Source organism: Sinocyclocheilus grahami, unplaced genomic scaffold (assembly GCF_001515645.1).
Source record: "Sinocyclocheilus grahami isolate Dianchi unplaced genomic scaffold, SAMN03320097.WGS_v1.1 scaffold686.1, whole genome shotgun sequence".
Taxonomy (NCBI): Eukaryota; Metazoa; Chordata; class Actinopteri; order Cypriniformes; family Cyprinidae; genus Sinocyclocheilus; species Sinocyclocheilus grahami.
This window is the reverse complement of record NW_015505865.1, coordinates 599,979-621,365: the sequence shown is the minus strand read 5'-3', so window position 1 is coordinate 621,365 and position 21,387 is coordinate 599,979. Positions and strand designations below refer to the sequence as shown.

The window sequence follows — 21,387 nt, the reverse complement described above, 5'->3', positions numbered from 1 at the left end:
CAAGACACTGAATCTGAGTTTTGTCATGACTTGATTATTGAGTTTGACAGTGGCTGTGCTTTACAGTCTTTAGAGCCCCTATTGCCGTACACAGTGAGATCTTTATCCAGTGTTTACACCTGACAGTTGGGGGGTAGTGCTACCAGATCGTACCTAAAAGGATTAAAAGATATCGCAAAACTTAGTGGGGCAAATTTTGAAGCAATGTTGAGTGAAATGCTGACAGAAATGAGAGTTGTAGTTCTTCCTGCAAGCTCTACATCTGAAGCTGTTGACGAAACCCCTATTAGGTCATCTGTTCAAAAGCCGCTTGAAGGCAAAGCAACTCCGGTTACCGTTCAGCTTTGCCAAGAAGGGACCCAGCAGATCCACCCTGCTGCTGCTTATGTGGCTGACACTTCAGTTCTTACTTCTCCCACGATACTTAATCCACCTGAAGTTCAGAGGTTGGTTGTTGAACATGTGGTGAGGAGTGGAGAAGCTGTTGCTCAGGTGCACGCACCCATGTGGGAGAAAACCTAGACCTGCCAATGAGACAGATTATGATACATGGCGTTCTAATGTGGATCTTATTCTAAAAGATCCTGCAATATCTGATCTTCATGGGTCACGAAAGATCCTGGAAAGTCTTTTGCCCCCAGATGCTGATGTTATTAAACACTTGAGTCTTGACGCTTCCCCTTCAGCTTGCCTGCAGTTCCTGGATTCTGCTTTCGGCATGGTAGAAGATGGTGACGAATTCTTTGCTGAACTAACCCTTTAAGTGGATATTATTAAAAAATATTTGAATCCAGAATGCTGTATTTGGATCCAGAACACCTGAGAAGAGATGATTCAACTCCTCAGAGGACCTCAGATGATGCCAACCCTGAAACAACATACAGAACAACCACATTTTGCTATAAGTTTGATTGCATCGTATAATAATTGCTGTTAATATTATTCATCGGCTGATTTATTACGTCTTATATTGATTTTTCCGTACTGCTGGTTCGTCTGGTCAGAGAACTGGCCCCCCGACTGAGCCTGGTTTCTCCCAAGGTTTTTTCTCCATTCTGTCACCGATGGAGTTTTGGTTCCTTGCCGCTGTCGCCTCTGGCTTGCTTAGTTGGGGACACTTCATTTCCAGCGTTATCATTGACATGATTGCAAAGATATTATTTAAACTGAGCTGGATGTTGACATCACTGAATTCAATGATGAACTGTCTTTAACTGAAAAATTAGTGTTTACTATTGTCATTTTGCATTATTGACACTATTTTCCTAATTAATGCTGTTCAGTTGCTTTGTCACAATCTGTATTGTTAAAAGCGCTATATAAATAAAGGTGACTTGACTTGACTTGACTATTCCTTTGTCTTTTTATGAGCAATGTCTGTCAGAATACCCTATTAATTCCCTTTCTGACTTGCTGGAAGTTGAAGGTGCGAACGGTCTTTCTGTGCCCTATATTGGGTACATAGAACTGAATGTAACCTTTCCTGCAGAGTTCATTGGTACAAGTGTTGAAGTACCCACCCTTGCTTTGGTGGTTCCAGATCCAAAGTCTCACACCATGCCCTTAGTCCTGATAGGGACAAATACTTTGGACACCCTTTATGAGGAACACTTGAAAATGGGTTCTGTAACTTTCCAGCTTTCTTTGTTTGGCTACAGAGCTGTCTTGAATACCCTCAGATTTCGGCACAAATGTGGCACAACTGGTGTCCTTGGTCATGTAAGGTTGAGGGACAAGTTGCCTGAAGTCATGGCTGCTGGTCAAACCGTCGTTTTACAGGGCATTGCCCATGTGTATGGATTTCCAACTGATAAGTGGGTTGTTGTGGAACACCCCTCTATATCTTCCTTGCCTGGAGGAATTGTAGTAAAGAATTGTTTACTCACCCTTCCTTCTAGGCAATCAAGTCATCTTCCTGTGGTTCTCACAAATGAGACTGATCGTAACATCACTATTCCACAGAAGTGTGTCATTGCAGAAATTCATGCCTTGGAATCGGTGCTTTCTTCTGATAATGCTGTGTCTAAATCAACTTCCCAAGATAGTAAGCCCACAGTGGTCAAAGAGGAAATGTTTACTTTGAATTTTGGTGATTCTCAAATATCACTGGAGTGGAGAGATCGAATCACTAAGAAGCTTTGTGAGATGCCAGAAGTCTTTGCTCAACACGATCTGGATTTTGGCCACACACAGAAAGTGAAACATTGCATTAAACTACATGATGAGACCCCGTTCAAGCATCGTGCTAGACCAATCCATCTCCGTGACATTGGAGCTGTAAGAAAACACCTTAAGGAGCTTCTTTCAAGCGGAGTCATATGTGAGTCAGAATCCCCTTTCTCGTCACCAATAGTGGTAGTCAGAAAGAAAAATGGTGATGTACGACTCTGTATAGATTATCGGAAGCTAAATCTTCAAACAGTCAAGGATGCATATGCCTTGCCAAACCTTGAGGAAACATTTTTAGCTTTAAATGGTTCGAAGTGGTTCACCGTTCTAGACTTAAAATCTGGGTACTACCAGATTGAGGTTGCAGAAGAAGACAAGCCCAAAACTTCCTTTGTGTGTCCCTTGGGGTTTTGGGAATTTAATCGTATGCCCCAGGGGGTAACCAATGCACCAAGCACTTTCTAAAGGCTGATGGAAAGGTGTATGGGTGACATCAACCTGAGAGAAGTGCTTGTTTTTTTGGATGACTTGATTGTGTTCTCCAGAACCTTAGAAGAACATGAGAGGCGGTTGCTACAAGTCCTTGCTCACCTGAAAGAATATGGGCTAAAACTTTCGCTGGAGAAATTTCGTTTTTTCCAGACCTCTGTCAGATACTTGGGGCATGTGGTATCCGAGCATGGGGTAGAAACGGATCCTGAAAAGATTGAGGCTATAAAAACCTGGCCATGTCCAAGAAACCTTAAGGAGTTAAGGTCGTTCCTAGGCTTTTCAGGTTACTACCGCAGGTTCATTAAAGACTACTCACAGATAGCGAAACCCTTGAATGACCTTACTTCTGGTTATCCGCCACTGAAGAAGAGCTGTAAGAAGGCTGAGAAAGAGCATCACTATCATGATCCGAAAGAGCTTTTTGGTGGTCGTTGGACAACTGATTGCCAAAAAGCATTCGAAACTCTTGTTGGAAAACTTTCTACTGCTCTTGTCTTGGGTTTTGCGGACCCCAAACTTCCTTATGTAATTCATACAGATGCCAGCACCTCAGGATTGGGGGCTGCATTATATCAAGAGCAGAACGGGCAGAAGCGTGTGGTTGCATTTGCTAGCAGAGGCTTATCGCATAGTGAGTCCCGTTATCCGGCCCATAAACTTGAGTTTCTTGCCCTTAAATGGGCGGTAACTGAAAAATTTCACGATTATCTTTATGGCAGCACATTTACTGTCGTAACTGCTGGTATCCAAGATGGCGGCGCGTTCACACGCTGCGGCTTCTCTCTCTCCCGACAGAAAGGTGTTTTCGTGTTTTTTGTCTTGTGAGTCGCAGTGTTTTTGTATGTATTCGTCGCGTCTATTTGTTTCTAAGCGCACATATAGTCGTGAGTTTCTGCTCGATGTCGGCAGAACCACATTTTTAGAGTTAAACTCTGCGCACGCCGAAGAGCTGCGGGATCTCGGTCTGCTCCGGAGGCCCACACCATCACCGACCGGGAGGAGACTGCGGAGTCTCCAGGCCAGGACCAGCAGACTGAAGGACAGCTTCATCCATCAAGCTGTCAGGAAGCTGAACTCCCTCCCGACCTTGCCCCCCCTCCCCTCTTTTGCCCCACGCACCTCTGAACTCTAACCCTCTGATGGACTCTCCCACTCCCCCCCCTCCCAAATACACACACACTGTCACTTTAATCAGTCGAAATAAGCTATTTTGCTCTACAAATCATTGTTTTTTGCACTACAATCATTATATCTGCACTGTTGTTTACTTTTACTGGTTTGCACTCTATCTGCCATATGCCTTGTGCTTTATATATATATTTTTTTACATTTTACCTTATTTGTATAGTTGTATTTTGTATTTAATCTGTACCTATCTGTATTTATGTTATCTGTATGCACCAAGGGTCTGAGAGTAACGCAATTTCAATTCTCTGTGTGTATGTGCTGTACATGTGGAAGAATTGACAATAAAGCAGACTTGACTTGACTTGACTTGACTTGTAACAGATAGTAATCCATTGACTTACCTCTTGACAACAGCTAAGCTGGATGCTACTAGCTATCGGTGGCTCGCTGCTCTTTCAACATTCTCATTTAAGTTGCAGTACCGGGCTGGTATCAAAACATTGATGCAGACAGCTTGTCAAGGCGACCACATGAAGAGCTGGCAGAAGATCAACTGTCATCAAAAGAGTATGAGAGGATCCAGAAGTTTGTGCAGTACCACACAATGGGTGCTGAGAACTCACAGAGCACTGATAATGATGTAGTCAGGGCCATCTGCGAGAAACATTCTATCCAACAGACCGATGATTTTGGTGTCTCCTTGGTTGAATCCTTGGCGCTTCATCCTGATGCTGTGCCTGAATGTTATGAGCAAGAAAATAATTTGAATGGGTTACCTGCTTTACCTCAATTGACGAAGGAGGATTTGTCATCCGTGAGGTAGTGAGATGTCTAGAATCAGGTGAAAAACCTCTGCCTGCATTAAGAAAAGAATATCCAGATCTTCCCTTTTACTTACGAGAATGGGACCGTCTTGAGTTGATGGAGTTCTGTACAGGCGACGGCGAGATGGAGACTTTATTAATCGCCAATTGGTTTTGCCAGAAGATCTCAGAGGTTTTGCTCTAAACAGCCTACATGATCAAATGGGTCATATGGGAATGGAAAGGACATTGGATCTGGTCCATTCCAGGTTCTATTGGCCAAGGATGGGAGCTGAAGTGGAGCAAAAAGTTAAGACCTGTTGTCGTTGTGTCCGCAGGAAAGCTTTACCACAGAAAAGTGCACCTTTAGTAAACATTCAAGCTACAAGACCCTTACAGCTTGTTTGTATGGATTTTCTATCTCTTGAACCGGATAAGAGCAACACTCGTGATATCTTGGTGATTACTGATTTCTTTACGAAGTATGCGGTGGCCATACCAACACCAAACCAAAAAGCACGAACCGTCACAAAGTGCCTATGGGATCAGTTCATTGTGCATTATGGTTTCCCTGAGCGGTTACATAGTGATCAAGGACCAGACTTTGAATCCCATACCATTAAAGAACTTTGTGAAATTTCTGGGATCCAAAAAATCAGAACGACGCCATATCACCCTCGAGGAAATCCTGTGGAGCGGTTTAACCGGACTTTGTTAAACATGCTGGGAACGCTGGAAGAAAAGGACAAAAGTCATTGGAAGGATTTTGTTAAACCTTTGGTCCATGCATATATTTGTACCAAACATGAATCCACAGGATTTTCTCCGTATGAGCTGATGTTTGGCTGATATCACCAAAGTGTTGTTGTATCTGAAGAAACTGTGGTCATTCTACTGTTGAGTACGTGGTAAATGTAATTGACAAGTGAAACTGACAGTGATTCGATCGAAGTGATTTGTTTTTTTGTTTCTTTTCGTGTATTGATGTAATTTGTTTTGAATTATTTATTTTATTTTATTGTATTGTAAGTGTTCTTTTAAGAAGGGAAAAGGCCTGCAGTTAAAGGGAAATTTATAAACAATTCTATATACTTACCTAAATTGTGGTTTCCTGTCATCCTTCAGCAAATACTCTCTACCTCCATAGCCGAACATACTAATCTTCTGATTCTCCTAATTGATCCATAACAGTGAAGATTTAAATTATAAGTAATGTAACCCGTTACACATGCAAATAGAAAAAGCACCAACAAATCAAGAAAACATCATCAGTTTGACAGCAGGTGCTGCAAATGCTCATAACAAAACCAAACAGAAACGCACTGCAAATGCTCAACACACTCAACTTGTGTTGTGAGTATTTGCAGTGTGTTTTTTTATTTGGTTGTGTTGTGCACATTTAAGGGGAAGTCGTGGCCTAATGGTTAGAGCGTCAGACTTGTAACCCAAAGATTGCGGGTTCGAGTCTTGTACCGGCAGGGATTGTAGGTGGGGGGGGGGAATGTACAGTGTGCTCTCTCCCACCTTCAATACCACGACTGAGGTGCCCCTGAGCAAGGCACCGAACCCCCAACTGCTCCCCGGGCGCTGCAGCATAAATGGCTGCCCACTGCTCCGGGTGTGTGTTCACTGCTGTGTGTGTGCACTTGGATGGGTTAAATGCAGAGCACTAATTCCAAGTATGGGTCACCATACTTGGCCACATGTCACGTCACTTTTGTCACGTCACATTTGCAGTGTATGTGTTGTCAAATTGATGAAGTTGTTTTCTTAATTTGCAGGTGCTTTTTTCTATTTGCAGTGCGTTTCTTTATTTGGTTGTGTTGTGAGCATTTGCAGCGTGTGTGGGTAAATATTATTTTCCAGTATTCCAATATCTGTTTGTAGACATTTTAAATTGAGCAATTTAGAAATCTTAAAATCGCATTTCAACTAAATTTCTAACCCACCAACTCTTTTAAATATAGCCTTTGGTATAGACACCAAATTGAATTAGGCTGTGTTAAATAAGATTTAATCCAGTTCAATGATCAGGCAAGTTTAATATATGATGGTGGTCCGACAGTGAGCCTGAAGTGGTGGTCCGAATCTGGAAATCTGATTTTACTCTCTGGGATTTTGCTTTCAGTTTGGTTCCCCTCACTTTGAAAATGTCTCCTGCACCCCTGCAAGTGTGTTCACATATGCCTAGAGGTTTTCAAAGGCCGGTGTGAATAAATCTAGATTTAAATTAAAAGAGACAAGATAGTCTGTGCATGACCTGATGTTTTATTCGTATACAGAATGAGGTAATGTGAACATCACAGAGCGCTCAACACTCACATACAGTACATGTTTCATTCATACTCGAAGCCAGAGGGCACTCTCGCACAGAAAGTCCAAGACTGACTCATAGAAGTAATAATTTATGACCAAGCGGCAACCTTACAGTCTCTCTCTCTTGAAACCAACATGGAAGGGATTTAAACTGCTATTCATCGACTGGCTGCTAGAGACTAGCTCCAAAAGACACCCCCATGTTAAAATGCCCAACTTTACAGCAGAAAATCTATGTTTACAGCCTGGTACAAAAGTGGTTGTGGTCTATATAGCTAATTTTGCCCTTCATGAAAACTGTGAGGGGGGTGAATTTTTTTTATAACTCATCCGTTTAAATTATATTAAGCCTTAAAGTTCTGCATAATTAAGGGCGTGGCCACTTGAGTGACAGGTGGATTGCCGCTGCTGTCACCACCGTCGAGCTAGGCAGGTATGGTTTCAGCACCCACGTCCCACCTCTTTGCCCATTCTGCCAAATCGACGACGGCCGGCTCCACCCACTTTAGGCTTCAAAAATGCTCTTCAGAAACCTACGGGTGATGTCACGGACACTACGTCCATGGTTTTTTTTTACAGTCTATGCTTATGACATGCCAGGAAATCCCTAATATGGACAAAGGCATCCAGCTATCGCTGTTTCAGCTGAATAAAAAGCAGAAACATTTGAACTGATGAAACGTGAAGACATTAAACACACAATTTCAACAATATATTGGTTTATGTGTGTTTTTCCATGTAATAAATAAAGTATATGAATAATGCAGTGCTAGTGAATATTGCATATATTATGGTGTAGAAACTTTTCTGCCTTATTCTGTGATAAAAAAAAGTGTTTGTAGTATATAAAATATAAGAAAAATATTATAGAATACAAATTATTGGTTATTCTTGATCTATTAGCCAATTAAAAGTGAGAAATAAGAGAAAATTGTCAATTAAAAATAAATAAATAAAAAATACATTTGACATATCTCCCCCCTTCACTTATGAAATGATGGCTATGCCCCTGAGTGTAGCCCTATTTCAGTTTACAGCGCAAGCACAGCGCTTTGCTATTTCCAGAGCTGCAAATATATTCAAGTCACTGTATTTTCCTCATCCTTTGAAACGAAAATATATTATAAATTAAATATATAGAATATTTTAAAGGAAAAGTGTCATGTTTTTTTTTTTCTCTCTTTACACACTGTATACTTGGGATGTAATGATTCACTCAACTCCCGATTCGATTCAATTCACGATTTTGATTTCACAATTCGATTTTCTCAAGATTTTTTTTAACAAAATGAGATTGAAGACATTATTCAGTAAATGAAAAGGTGTCGTTTTATTAGGCTATTGCTGCACGTTTCTTTGTGAAATTGAAATATAACAGTCACTGTATTTTCCTCATCCTTTGAAACGAAAATATATTATAAATTAAATATATAGAATATTTTAAAGGAAAAGTGTCATGTTTTTTTTTTTCTCTCTTTACACACTGTATACTTGGGATGTAATGATTCACTCAACTCCCGATTCGATTCAATTCACGATTTTGATTTCACAATTCGATTTTCTCAAGATTTTTTTTAACAAAATGAGATTGAAGACATTATTCAGTAAATGAAAAGGTGTCGTTTTATTAGGCTATTGCTGCACGTTTCTTTGTGAAATTGAAATATAACAAAACTCAATTGAAATTTTAAAACAAACCCCAAATCAAACAAGTTACACAAATAAAATAAATCTCTTAATATAAACAAACTAAGGCTTTGTCTGTGCTCTTTCCATTTAAAATTAGAGGCAACCACTGGATTTTAATCATGATCCAAACAAAGATGCTGCATACATGTTGCATGAGCAGTTTTTAATCTAGACTGTATAATTTTGAAATTTGAAGCAAAAACAGAATGGTCTGACTTTAGTTTTGTGAAACTATACTACATAAAACATATCTGAACGAAACAGCAGAGCTGAATGAGATGCAGATTCACTGTCTGACAGCAGGTGGCGCTTATGAACAGCAATGATGCAGTGTTTCCTGTTCCCTCTGTAAACAAAGCAGAGCTGCGCTTATGAACACTACTTTTATATGCATTGTTCAGAGGCAAGATGAAAAGAAAATACCACATAAACTTTTCTAAAGATAGTCAGTTCCGATCAGAGATACATTCATATAAACTCCTACTCCAATTGTATCGCGATTGTTTGGCATCTCAACCGATTTGAATCGTCACATATTTAAATAGATTTTCAACCAGCTCGTGGTTAATCGTTACATCCCTACTGTATACAGGTGGAGTTGTATAATCTCAAAAATATGCTGAGTTATTTTTTCAATCCAATCACTGGGTTGAGCCTCTTGGGTCATTATGTTGGGTTATTTTTTCCAGTGCTGGGTAGTTTTTGTGTTTCCCAACTGTTGGGTTAGTTGCTGGGTCAATCTCACTGACCGCTGAAACAATACACCCCTTCCCCCTCCAACCCAGCGCTGGTTTACTTCAACCCAGCTGTTGGGTTACAGTCGGAGCAAAGACTATGGAAAAACAGTTCACTCCTATACTTATGAATGGGAGAAACTGCAACGCCTTCTAAATGAAAGAGCCAATCGCTGACTGGTAAAGTCATTGTGTCACTGCAGTGGCAGAAGCTCCGGTTCCCATGGAAACCTGAGGCTAGACCAGCCAATGCACAGTCATAAGCGTGCTTTGACTGCACATGTGCATTGGCCTGAAAAATAAGCTTTTTTAACGTTATTTGAGCATAACAAACAACATTCATGGGGCAGTTCATTTCAGATTTTGTTGCTGATTTGAAATATGTAATTTATTTGTGAGTTCATAGGGCAGTTTTTGAGATTTTAGGATTCCCCCATTCATTTAGATAGGACTTGGGCTTGGATGAGGTACTCAGAGGCATTGCAAATATGACCGCCGAGTAAACAGACTTTACTTGAAAGGGACTTTGAGTTGGAGGGCAAACAATTATCCAATCGCTTGAAGTACAAATGAAAAGTTAATTTGCAAAAAACGATGAACGCCATGTTTATATAAAATGCCGTGCATTATTCTCCACATATAGCTTTTAACCCTAATCACTATTTGTCACAGAAAAAGGTATTGTCCACTTTAAGGCATCGCGAGTTCAAGTTTTACAGCAGAAACCGACAAGTGCCCTTGTTTGTAGACAAAACCAGATAAGTCCTTTATAGCAAATCAGCGCGCAGTATTCAGGTCAGGTGACAAGGTTGCTAGTCACTCCGAAAAGACACGCTAGCTGAGAGGAGTTTCGTCAAAGCTGACTTAAAGTGATCGAGGATGATAATTTCAATGACCATGATGAATTATATCTTTTTCGGGGCGTCAAAAGAAAATAAAAGAGAAGCTTTTTCATGGAAATGTGTTAAAGCAGCATGTTACAGTGGTAAGGGAAAAGCTCCACTATCGTGTGTAATCACAACAACAAAGTTGTCAGCTGAGGAGATTACAAAGATTTTGTTTGAAAAAACATACTTTCAATGAACTTTCAATTTGTAAGTTACCTGTATTTTTTTTTTAGATATTATTACTTAATTAAAACAACCCAACTGCAGTTTGATTGATATTACTTGGAATGCACAATAAAATAAATAAAAATAAAAATAAATAAATAAAAATTATAAAAACTGAGTTATCTGTTTTGGCAAATGAACTCTTCAAATGTAGTCTTTACATTATATTATGGTATAGTTTTTGCACTGGTTAGTGTTTATCCGAAGAAAAATGTGAACTTTTCCTCAGTTGTTGTTGTTACTGTGCATCAAACATTAAGTGTGTCAGAATTTCCCACAAAATTTAAATGCAAACAATGCACCCTCCCCCACTTTAAGTCTAGCCAACTCAGGTGAGCTCCTCAGACGAGGTACAGTACGCTATTTCGTTTTCCGCTCTGTCCCGCTCACAACTGAGCTCCTAAGCCCGTCAAGGTAAAGCATGAACTCAGAAGCACGCGGATGAATGATCACCATGTAACACCAATAAATGTTTCCACGGTCTTGCATTCAACAGTGTATTTTGTCAGGGAAATTTGGCTATACATTACATTTATAATATAAGGGAAAAAGTCTGATAATAGTTAAAGTACTAAAAATTATGTTTTTTTAGTTTTTTTTACGATCATTTAGTTTGATGCATTTCAATTTTAAGGTTTCAATTAATATACTGACAATCTAAAAATCACTGGGTTGAATTTGGGTTGTTTTTAGCTTAGCGGCTTGGTGAACAGAACAGAACACGTGTTGGGCTAACTTGACTCTGAAAGTTGGGTTGTTTACAGTATTATTTATGGGTTGATTGTATAGTAATAATAATTAAAATATATAACCTCATATGTGAATTAGTATTTACAGATTAACTTTGGCCTCTAAATCTTTGTAAAACACAAGACACAGCCAGTTTAAATAGCCTGTTTATTTCCGATGGGCACACTTCTTAATACAGCCTATTTTATACCGTTTTTAACAAGTATACAATATTGCCTAAATTTAAACTCGTTTAACAAAGATTAAGAAGTAAAAAATTACACATGTAATCAACCGGTCTCTGTTATCCAGTTTTCACTAACGATGGATCTCGTGCCAGAGCTGGGCTCGTTTGGTGGGGGAACTGCAAAATTCACACTGCTGTTCCGTGTTTTCACTCATAGTCGGAAGATGCTGTGATTGACTACATAACCTGCCCATAAACAAATACACAATTCGGAGAACATATTTTAACATCCAAACTAATTAAATTCAGGAGTTTTAGGAATAAAAATACCTAAACCTCGTTTAGGTAACTGACATTGCATCCCTATATGTTGCCTGCATATAATAAAATGATTTACAGCACAGTAATGATTTTATAGATCAAATAAAACATACACAAACCTGTATTTCACCGAAGAAATGCACCAATTCCGTGGTATTGAGAACCACTCTCTCCTGAAGAGGATGAAAAAGCCCGCAGGCTCAACCCAAGTGTTTGGTAAAAAAAAAAAAAGACCCAGCATTTTTAGAGTGTACTAAAATGTTTTAAAAATGTTTCCAAGGACAAGGCACATAACCTACTGATGTGCATTTCTAATTATAATATAGATTAAGAACTAAGCACGGAAACAAAGTCTTTCTGTATTTGAACTTTGTTCAAATAACCCATACGAAAATTTTTACTATAAAAAAATAAAAATGGGTTATAGTTAAACCATGGTAAACACAAATTAACATTGGTGTTGCTACACTAACCATAGTTTAACCAAGGCATTTGTAGTTAAATTGTGGTTATACAAATGGTAATCAATACGCCAAAAAAAGATGGTTACTACATGTTCACTATAATAAAACTATGGTTAATTTTCGCAAGGGAATAAACGCCTACTTTCACACCTATTTTCAGTACTAACTTTGGTCCCGTGAAGACTTTGTCCCGTCATGAATCATAGATGAACTATGTTTCCGAAATGTAAATGTTTTACTTTAATTTCTCCACTATGCAGCTAACTACTTGGGAGAATGAGCCTCCAACATATTCACTTTCTAACTTTTCAATGTTTATGGTTATAGCACCACTTAATGGTAACAGGCAGCAAATACTCATTCCTAATGTTGCCGCGGCGGTAAAAGTATTATTCAGGTTGAGAACCATCTGTAAACGTCATCTCTCATTCAAACTCGCTCGCTTCCAGCTCGTCAGTCCTCTAACATTGGATTATGGGAAATAGTGCTTCAGCGAGTGTCCATTGGTTGTACACTCGAAATCAGAGAGGATTGTGAGTAAAAAGTAGTTAACGAATGTAGGGAATGAACTCGTTCACTCAGAATTCATAGAGCACTACAAAACGGCCGACACCCGATATAGTGCACTATATATAGGGAGCAGTGCAGGGATAGGGAGCGGTTTCGGACACAGCTTATGAATTAAAGTTATGAAACGACTCATGCAAATGTATGCAAACGTATTTTTGTCGGGTGCTGTTGCAATGGTGAATCATAATTTCGGAGTTCCATTGTTCATGGCTTTTCATAGTCGTGGTGTTAGACTCAGAGTCAACCTACTCAGAGTTGATTGAACCAACTCAACTCAGCTGTTCTGAACCCAAAAACAGAGAGTTTCCCATCTCAGTGTAAGTCAACTCAGAGTTCAAGTTTCAACTCAGATTTGGTTGAACCTCCTTATTGAAACGGGCTCCAGGAAACAAGTGCATGAAACTAAGAAGACGAGCATCTACTGGAGACAACAACTGACCAAAGAACAAATGAAACACAGGGGTATATATAGACAGGATAACAAGGATGACAGAGCTAATGAATTACTATGGAAACAAATGATGGTAACTACGACAACAAAGTAACAAAGGGAAACAGGAAGGGAAAATAGAAACAATAGGGAACAGAAAACTCTTCAACTTAAAAGTCCTTAAAGACAAGGAAACACAATACTGGGATAGTGACAACTTGCGCTAGGTGTATCAGATACAGGGAAAAATTTTGCATTGGTTACATAACATCCATGTTAACCCAAGAACAGGAAAATCAGAAGACTATTTGGCTTTGCAAAGTGGGTCTTTGTAATGTTTGAAGTTAACAATTCACTGTCTACATTTTGTAAATGCATTGCGTTACATTATTGTCTATTGAGCAGCAGGACGTGTGACACTTTTAAGTTGTCCACAATACTAAAATTGCCAAATATCGTTATTGGCAAAGATATCAAATCTAGTTGATTACGTCTGAACTAATTCCAGACAGTCAAGACGGTGCAGAGATAATTAATATTTGTAAGGGTAAAAGAACACTTACACAATTTGTAAATCTAAATTCTAATTTGAATTTCTACACTGTTCATCTTTTGTGGACAATGGGGAATGTAAGGTTGAGCAGTAACTATAGACTTAACATCTGAGACTCAGTTAATTTAGTTGCTCTAAAAGGTAAATTGGCAAACAGCAAAACAGCTAACATCTACACAGACTTCCGTTATGCCCTTGTTGCTGTGCATGACTTGGAAGCAGATTGGCAGCAGAGTGGTTTTCCCACAAACACAGGTGAGACTGAAGGAAGAACCCTTGCTGACCAGGTAGCTGTGGTTGCTGCCACACTCCACATTGCAATTTTTTTCTGGCCCAGCTCCGGTCCACACAACCCCTTTTCCCTTGGCCCAATACCACAAAGAATGACAGCCCTAAAGTAGCCCAGATCTGGATTAAAGATAAGGGCCACACATGGACCAAAACTGACCCGAGTCTCAGTCCCGGAGGGACTATTGACCAGCCCGAACAGCATAACCCCGAACTCGTAGTGCCCAGACGCAGTGGAGAAGGCCATTTTCCATTCATCCCCCTCTCGAATACGGATCAAAATCGGATTAAATTATCAATTCGGATGGCGAGCTCGATGAGCTGATCCAGAGTTTTACCCTCATTGCGCCAGGCGAGTTCAGCTTGTAGCTCCAGATTCAAGCCTTTGCGAAATAGCAGCTTCTCCCCTGTCGAAATATTAGAATCTGATCGCCTGTGCTGCCACCTCCCTCAGAATGTTCGAATACTTCTCGAAAGCATTGTAAAAAAAACTACTGAATGAGGGGAATGTGGGACGATCATTGTCCCAGATGGCAGTTGCCCAGTCGAGAGCCTTGCCAGTCAAAAGAGAGCATACAAATGAAATTCGTCTTTCATCTGTGGGATATAACATGGGCTGCAGAGAGACAAACAAGGAGCACTGGAGTAAAAATTCCTTACACGTGGCGTGGGAAAATAGCTGCTGGATAGGTATCAGGAGAAGTCTTCTGTAATGAGGAGTCAACGGAGTGAGGATCGATGTGCAGCTTTATTCATAAAAGACCAGCAAAAAGACAGGCAGGTTTAAATCACCAGTAGACAGGGTTATCAGAGGCGAGGCAAAAGCAGAGTCAGAGTACAGGCAGAGGATCAGGGCAGGCAGCAAACACTACATACAAGAGTCCAAACAACAGAGCAAGGAGATCGAGGCAGCAGCAAGAATGAATGAATCAAGGAACAGTCCAGGGTCAAACACAGTAATCCAACAGTGTAATACAAGATAACTCTCAGAAATGTCAGCCAGGGTAAAACAAGACTTCACAATGAGCATGGGGAATGGAGGAGCTTAAATAGTCCCGGGAAGGAGCAACAGGTGTGTTCGTAATCAGCACCAGGTACGTGGTTATCGGAAATGGAGTCTGTGGGAAAGCTAGTATTCCGGTGAAGGTGCTGATCGGGGGAACCACAGAGGCCTGATTCGTGAGACAGTTGTATAGTTACGACAGACAAGAGCTTAAAAATGGACACTCATATCAAGCTTGATGAGGATATAGTCAGAGCTTTCAAAGGTACACCGTGGACAGTCAAATTAATTCTAATGCATATCTTGGCAAATTATAATACATATGATATTCAAATACATCCTTCAAAACCACTGATTAATTATTTTCTCCTCTCACAGCCCCTGTGATTAAGCAGTTTCAAATAACACAGTGTCTGAACTACAAGCCCTCAGTTGCAGAAAATGCAATAAGTCATACTCAAAGAAAGGTGAAGGTGAAGATGGTGACATTTTAATTTTCTGTTTCCTTGTTTTGTTCAGCCATTTGCAGGCTTAACCTGAGTTATTAAAAAATGTTTTGTGTGTGTCTGCAAATTCCATTGTGATGCATTTTTATTCAATTATGGAATATTCATTGTGTACTTTACAGTAATACAGGCATAACTGTAATGTTCTACAAATTGATTAAAGTAGTTCTGTCAAAGCATTTCACTGATCTTTATTTTATTATAATTATTTTGCTCAAGAGTTTGTCCTGCTGTATTTTTTTAAATGTACTCAGGGAATTTATTGTTGTAATGTACATATCAATATATAGTACATAAACGTTTTCTAGATTTGAAAGTATGTTCATGTGTGTCATTTTTATTTAATGATTTTTGCACTTTTAAGTATACCATTTTGGATACTGAAATACAGCTTTATAATACACTAATAGTGGTGGTATGCTATTGAAAATGTTCTTGAAGCACATTAAAGTGAAAATATATTCTATCTACAGTTATATATAATATAATATATAATAATATAAAAGTGGATTTTAAATTATATGTAAAGAACTGCAATAAAAGTTGAAGTGGTATATTTTATAAACGAAATATGTTAAAATATAATGCAATTAGCTTAAAATTGATCTTAATCATATCTTAAATAACACATTTTTATTTCAGTTTTAGTTTTTAATTTTAGAAAAAAATATTCCGGTTAGTTGTCTAGGCAACACATTCTAATTAAAATGTCTTATTTTTTTCAAGTGTTCCTTCTAATATTTATATTTTATTTTAGCAGTATTTCAGTTAAGGAAAATTATTAGTAGTTCTAGTTAATGACACCGAATCACTGTCAAAAGTTGCCACGTAATAAAGTCACTTCACAACAATGCAGCAATGTATGCAGAAACATTTAAATGTACATTGAATGTTGAATAATGCAATTTTTTTTATTTAAAGAGCATGTATATATACTGCATAATATTAAGCAAAGTTGCCTCCAGACTTCTACAAAGAGAGAGAGAATAGCAATAAAGAATAGTCCTGAGTAGCAACACTGTTTTAGCTGATCTCTCTGCCATACCCCTCTTTTCAGTTCCTGCATTACCATGCATTTTAATATCCCACAATTCACTGAAATACGAGAAAACAGACACAAGTCAGAACCGCTTGTTTTCAGAGTGAAAAAGCCAGAAGGGAGGGAAAAAAGGAAGGGAGAAAAGGAGGGAGATAAGTCCAGGGAAAAGGAGAGTGCGTAAAACCTGATTCAGAGAGAGGAAAGAGGTGACAGGAGGAGGGAGAGGAGGAGCAAGAAGACAAGAGACTAGAGGAGCGCTTGAAGGAGAGTGGAGAGCGAGAGAAGGATTGTGGGGTGGACATGGGTCTGTGTGCCGTGCTGTTGATTTGTCTCTCACAGGCAGAGCTGACCAGAGTGTGGGCTCAGGAGCAGAAAGGTAAGACATTATTAAACACACACAGAGATATGATGGTTTAACAACATAAGAGACATGCTCAGATTCACTGATATAAACATCATGACTCTCACACACATACAGAGGCATTTGAGCAGCTCATTTTGAATGTGTAATTCCAAACAAACAATACAAACTATTTAATGATAAGCAAATATTTTTATACACAGATATTGATGGGCAAATATTTTAACTGATCTTGTTTGTTTATCTATACTTAACCCTAATGTTCTGTTGAGATTAATTGTTATATTTGGGGTCCCAGAGATCCCAATGATGTATGTATAAAAATAATAACTAATTTCAAAATGAATAATTTATTCACACTTCAAATTATTTAAATAAATTTATCCAACCTAATGAAAATCCAGTAGACTATTTGTTGATTGATTAACGCTTTAAACCTCGGTGTATCATGAAGTAGGCATGCACTTTAAAATGAATGAATGAACAAACACAAATCAGTCAATCAAATCAAATCAAATCAATCAATCAATGTTAATATATAGTAATTTTTGTATAAATGTATGTTCATTTTATAATAAAATAAAGACAATATTTTATTATATGTAGATTTCTGATTTATATAAATAATATGTATATAAATCAGAAATCTATTGTTTTTATTTGTACCTTCATGCATTCATATATGCATTTATCCACACATTCGCACAATTCTTGTTTCAGTATTAGCTAAATGGAGTAATTTGGTGATTAATCAGATCCCAGGTGACAGGTGTGCTGAAGCAGGGTTGAAACTGAAGTCTGCATGGGGGAAGCTTTTCAAGGAGCAGGGTTGGAGACCCCTGCAGTAGAGCACGGCACTAGCAATACCAAGGTCATGTGTTCAATTCCCATGCATTAACTAAAAATAAAAGCTTTAATGCAACATAAGCTGCTTTTCAAAGAAGGTTCTGGAATATGTTACCCATTAGCTTGTCAAACTAAAAGTTCCGCCCAAGACTCACTGTTTTTGTCTTTCAACCTCACCTCTTTGTCTGCTGAACAACAATGTGTGTTTCTATGTATGCACCTTCTCACTTTTGGTTCTGGTGTTTCTAAAGAGCTTTATGAGTCAGAGAAAATGAATCCATGCATTGGGTGCTGAGGATTGTGTTCTAAAGGCTGGCTCCGTTCATGGAGAATACAAACCAAGCATCCCCCTTCCCAGCCTACATCGACTTTATGTTCAACAGATGTCAATCAGAGAACAGGGAAAGAGCAATACAATGTTTCTGGGTCATGCAACATGGGGGTTTAGCAACAAAACGCCCCCTGTTGGCCAGGGTTAGAAGTTTTCATATTTCATTCAAGCATTCACAGAAGTGTCAAAAGACCAAGGTTATGTAAACCATGTGCAAACATAAAGAACATAAAGAACAGTCCTACACATCAGCTTGGCCTTTTTAATACTTTACCCTTATATTCTTTCTCTCTCTTTTTTTTTTCATGGCACACACGCTATGTGTGTGTGTGTGTGTGTGTGTGTGTGTGTGTATGTGTATTTCTGTCCTCCTTGGAGATACTGTATTTTTAGAGGGCCTGGTTCTTTCTGGCAGGCAGCACTGCTCTACTTTCAGTGGCCTCTCTGTCCCTCCCACAAATCCCTTCTTTCTGGTCCCTCTGAGACGTGTATATGTGTGCATGATATACTGAGTGTGAGATACAACAAAATCTGTTACAGACAGTTAATGAACAAGTGACGATAAGGGCTGTGTTTGAGCATGACCCTAAAAATGAAAAAATAAAAAAACACTCTATTCATGTACAGAAATGTAATAATTAAGTGTAAAATAGTTGTATACGTTAAATTTAGATTAATCTTTGTTAAAGCTGTGTTTTGTTGTTTGATTAACATTAGTGACCGGGGTGGTTTCTTCATTTGGGTGATTGGGCGACGCACCACCAAAGTGCGAAAGTTGAGGATTTTTTTTTCTATCACAGCTGTCACTGTTCTAGACTGCTTGTTCTGCCTCTGGATATATAGTCCAATCAGCATCAAGTCACATTCTGTGGAGTACCTCCCCTTTTTGGGCGATTTCACTCTGGCCGAGAATCGCCCAGACTGTTCTCATAAGCTGTGTCCAAAAGTTAAGCGTGCACACTCCGAAGGCCACGCCCCCAAAGTGCACAAAGGACCTTCGTAGAATTTCCTAAATGCGCCACCAGGGGTTCCCGATTACCACTCTGTCGTATAGCAACTGTGCGAGAGGACAGCTGCCATGCTTACAGGACAGGTGGAGCCAGAATTGCTCATTTTTGTTTTTATGATTTACGTGATAATGGAGGAGACGGTGATGTACCTCAGGCTTAACCAAGACCAAGGACAGGTAAGTTACACTGGTTTGCTGCATCTTTAATTGCCGGATTACAATTTTAAATGCAGGTATTGGCTTGGGGCTTACTTGAATAATGTAATAATAATAATTTGTATCAACATAAAAAAAATACTAAACACACACAGACATACACACACACACAAACACACACACAACATGATGCATTGTTGGAGATTAAACTACCCAACGGTATATAAAGTAGGCAACTTTAAATTATGAGTATGCAAGATGCAAGATAATACTTTTAATTAGAGGATAGTTAACCCAAAAATTCTGTAATCATTTACTCACCCTCAAGTTGTTCCAGGTTTGGAATTTTCATTTTTGGGTGAACTATCCCTTTAGGTAAGGTTTTAAATATGACTAGTAGTTTTTCCCCAATGTGGTATTAGTAGTTACTACAAGTGGTTTACTAAAGTATCTCAATATTTCTTCTACCAATTACTTTGTCATAGCTCTAAACAATTTCTCTTTTCCTTCTTTCCCTAAATCAGTCCAGACCCCTGTACTGCAGGATAAAGCTGAATGTGCCAGTGCTGGACAGGTTTTTAACGGTTTTCGGCTGAGCAGGGAGGTCCTGACAGTACTGCTGGATCTTCGAAGAAGTGAACGGCAACAGTGATGGGGTGCAACAATCCAGACCCTGGTGTTTCTTTTCTGTCTGGCCAGTGGTACATCATACAGCGTGGTCTCCAGAGTGTTTGACATGTCTCATTCCACTGTCCACTGCATTGTCCTCCGAGTCGCTGAGGAGGTGCTGGCCATTTACCACCAAGAGATTCCCCTCCTGAAGACCCCAGAACACATGGAGGCAGGGCTGACCTCAAAATTTATGTTGTTTTTCTGATGTTAAATCTAAGTTATGTTGTAAATTGTTGTAAAAGGTACTTTCAGTAATGTATAGAACAATTTGTTTTAATGTGTAAAAATTTTTTAAAGGACAAAAAATTCAACGTACAGAAGAATATTTTGTAAGCTGCATAAAAAAATTAATGTACATAACAATTACTTCTTTTATTTACACATGTGAATATGCATAACAAAAAATACAAAATGTACAGAAAGTACTCAAATTTATTTACAAATAAATTACATTAAAAAGATGAATAACGTATACAACTTAACATTTCTTTTTTAACTTACATCACAAAAAGAAACTACAGAAATTAGGTTGTTTCATTGACAATGAATATTTGTCAATGAAATATATCTTCTGTATATCTACAGAAGAATATTTTGTAAGCTGCATAAAAAAATTAATGTGTACATAACAATTACTTCTTTTATTTACACATGTGAATATGCATAACAAAAAATACAAAATGTACAGAAAGTACTCAAATTTATTTACAAATAAATTACATTAAAAAGATGAATAACGTATACAACTTAACATTTCTTTTTTAACTTACATCACAAAAAGAAACTACAGAAATTTGCTGCATCTTTAATTGCCGGATTACAATTTTAAATGCAGGTATTGGCTTGGGGCTTACTTGAATAATGTAATAATAATAATTTGTATCAACATAAAAAAAATACTAAACACACACAGACATACACACACACACAAACACACACACAACATGATGCATTGTTGGAGATTAAACTACCCAACGGTATATAAAGTAGGCAACTTTAAATTATGAGTATGCAAGATGCAAGATAATACTTTTAATTAGAGGATAGTTAACCCAAAAATTCTGTAATCATTTACTCACCCTCAAGTTGTTCCAGGTTTGGAATTTTCATTTTTGGGTGAACTATCCCTTTAGGTAAGGTTTTAAATATGACTAGTAGTTTTTCCCCAATGTGGTATTAGTAGTTACTACAAGTGGTTTACTAAAGTATCTCAATATTTCTTCTACCAATTACTTTGTCATAGCTCTAAACAATTTCTCTTTTCCTTCTTTCCCTAAATCAGTCCAGACCCCTGTACTGCAGGATAAAGCTGAATGTGCCAGTGCTGGACAGGTTTTTAACGGTTTTCGGCTGAGCAGGGAGGTCCTGACAGTACTGCTGGATCTTCGAAGAAGTGAACGGCAACAGTGATGGGGTGCAACAATCCAGACCCTGGTGTTTCTTTTCTGTCTGGCCAGTGGTACATCATACAGCGTGGTC

The 21,387-nt window shown here is 38.6% G+C and overlaps 1 protein-coding gene across 1 annotated transcript in view; it reads left to right on the top strand.

Moving 5' to 3' along the window:
• Positions 1-16,819: 16,819 nt before the first annotated feature.
• The window catches only part of LOC107559460 (plexin domain-containing protein 1-like), an 83,810-nt gene continuing 79,242 nt past the window's right edge, over positions 16,820-21,387 (top strand). Inside the window, exon 1 of the mRNA XM_016243293.1 lies at positions 16,820-16,909. Coding sequence (XP_016098779.1) covers positions 16,834-16,909 — 76 coding nt within the window. The 5' untranslated portion in view covers positions 16,820-16,833. The remainder of the gene's footprint in view (positions 16,910-21,387) is intronic.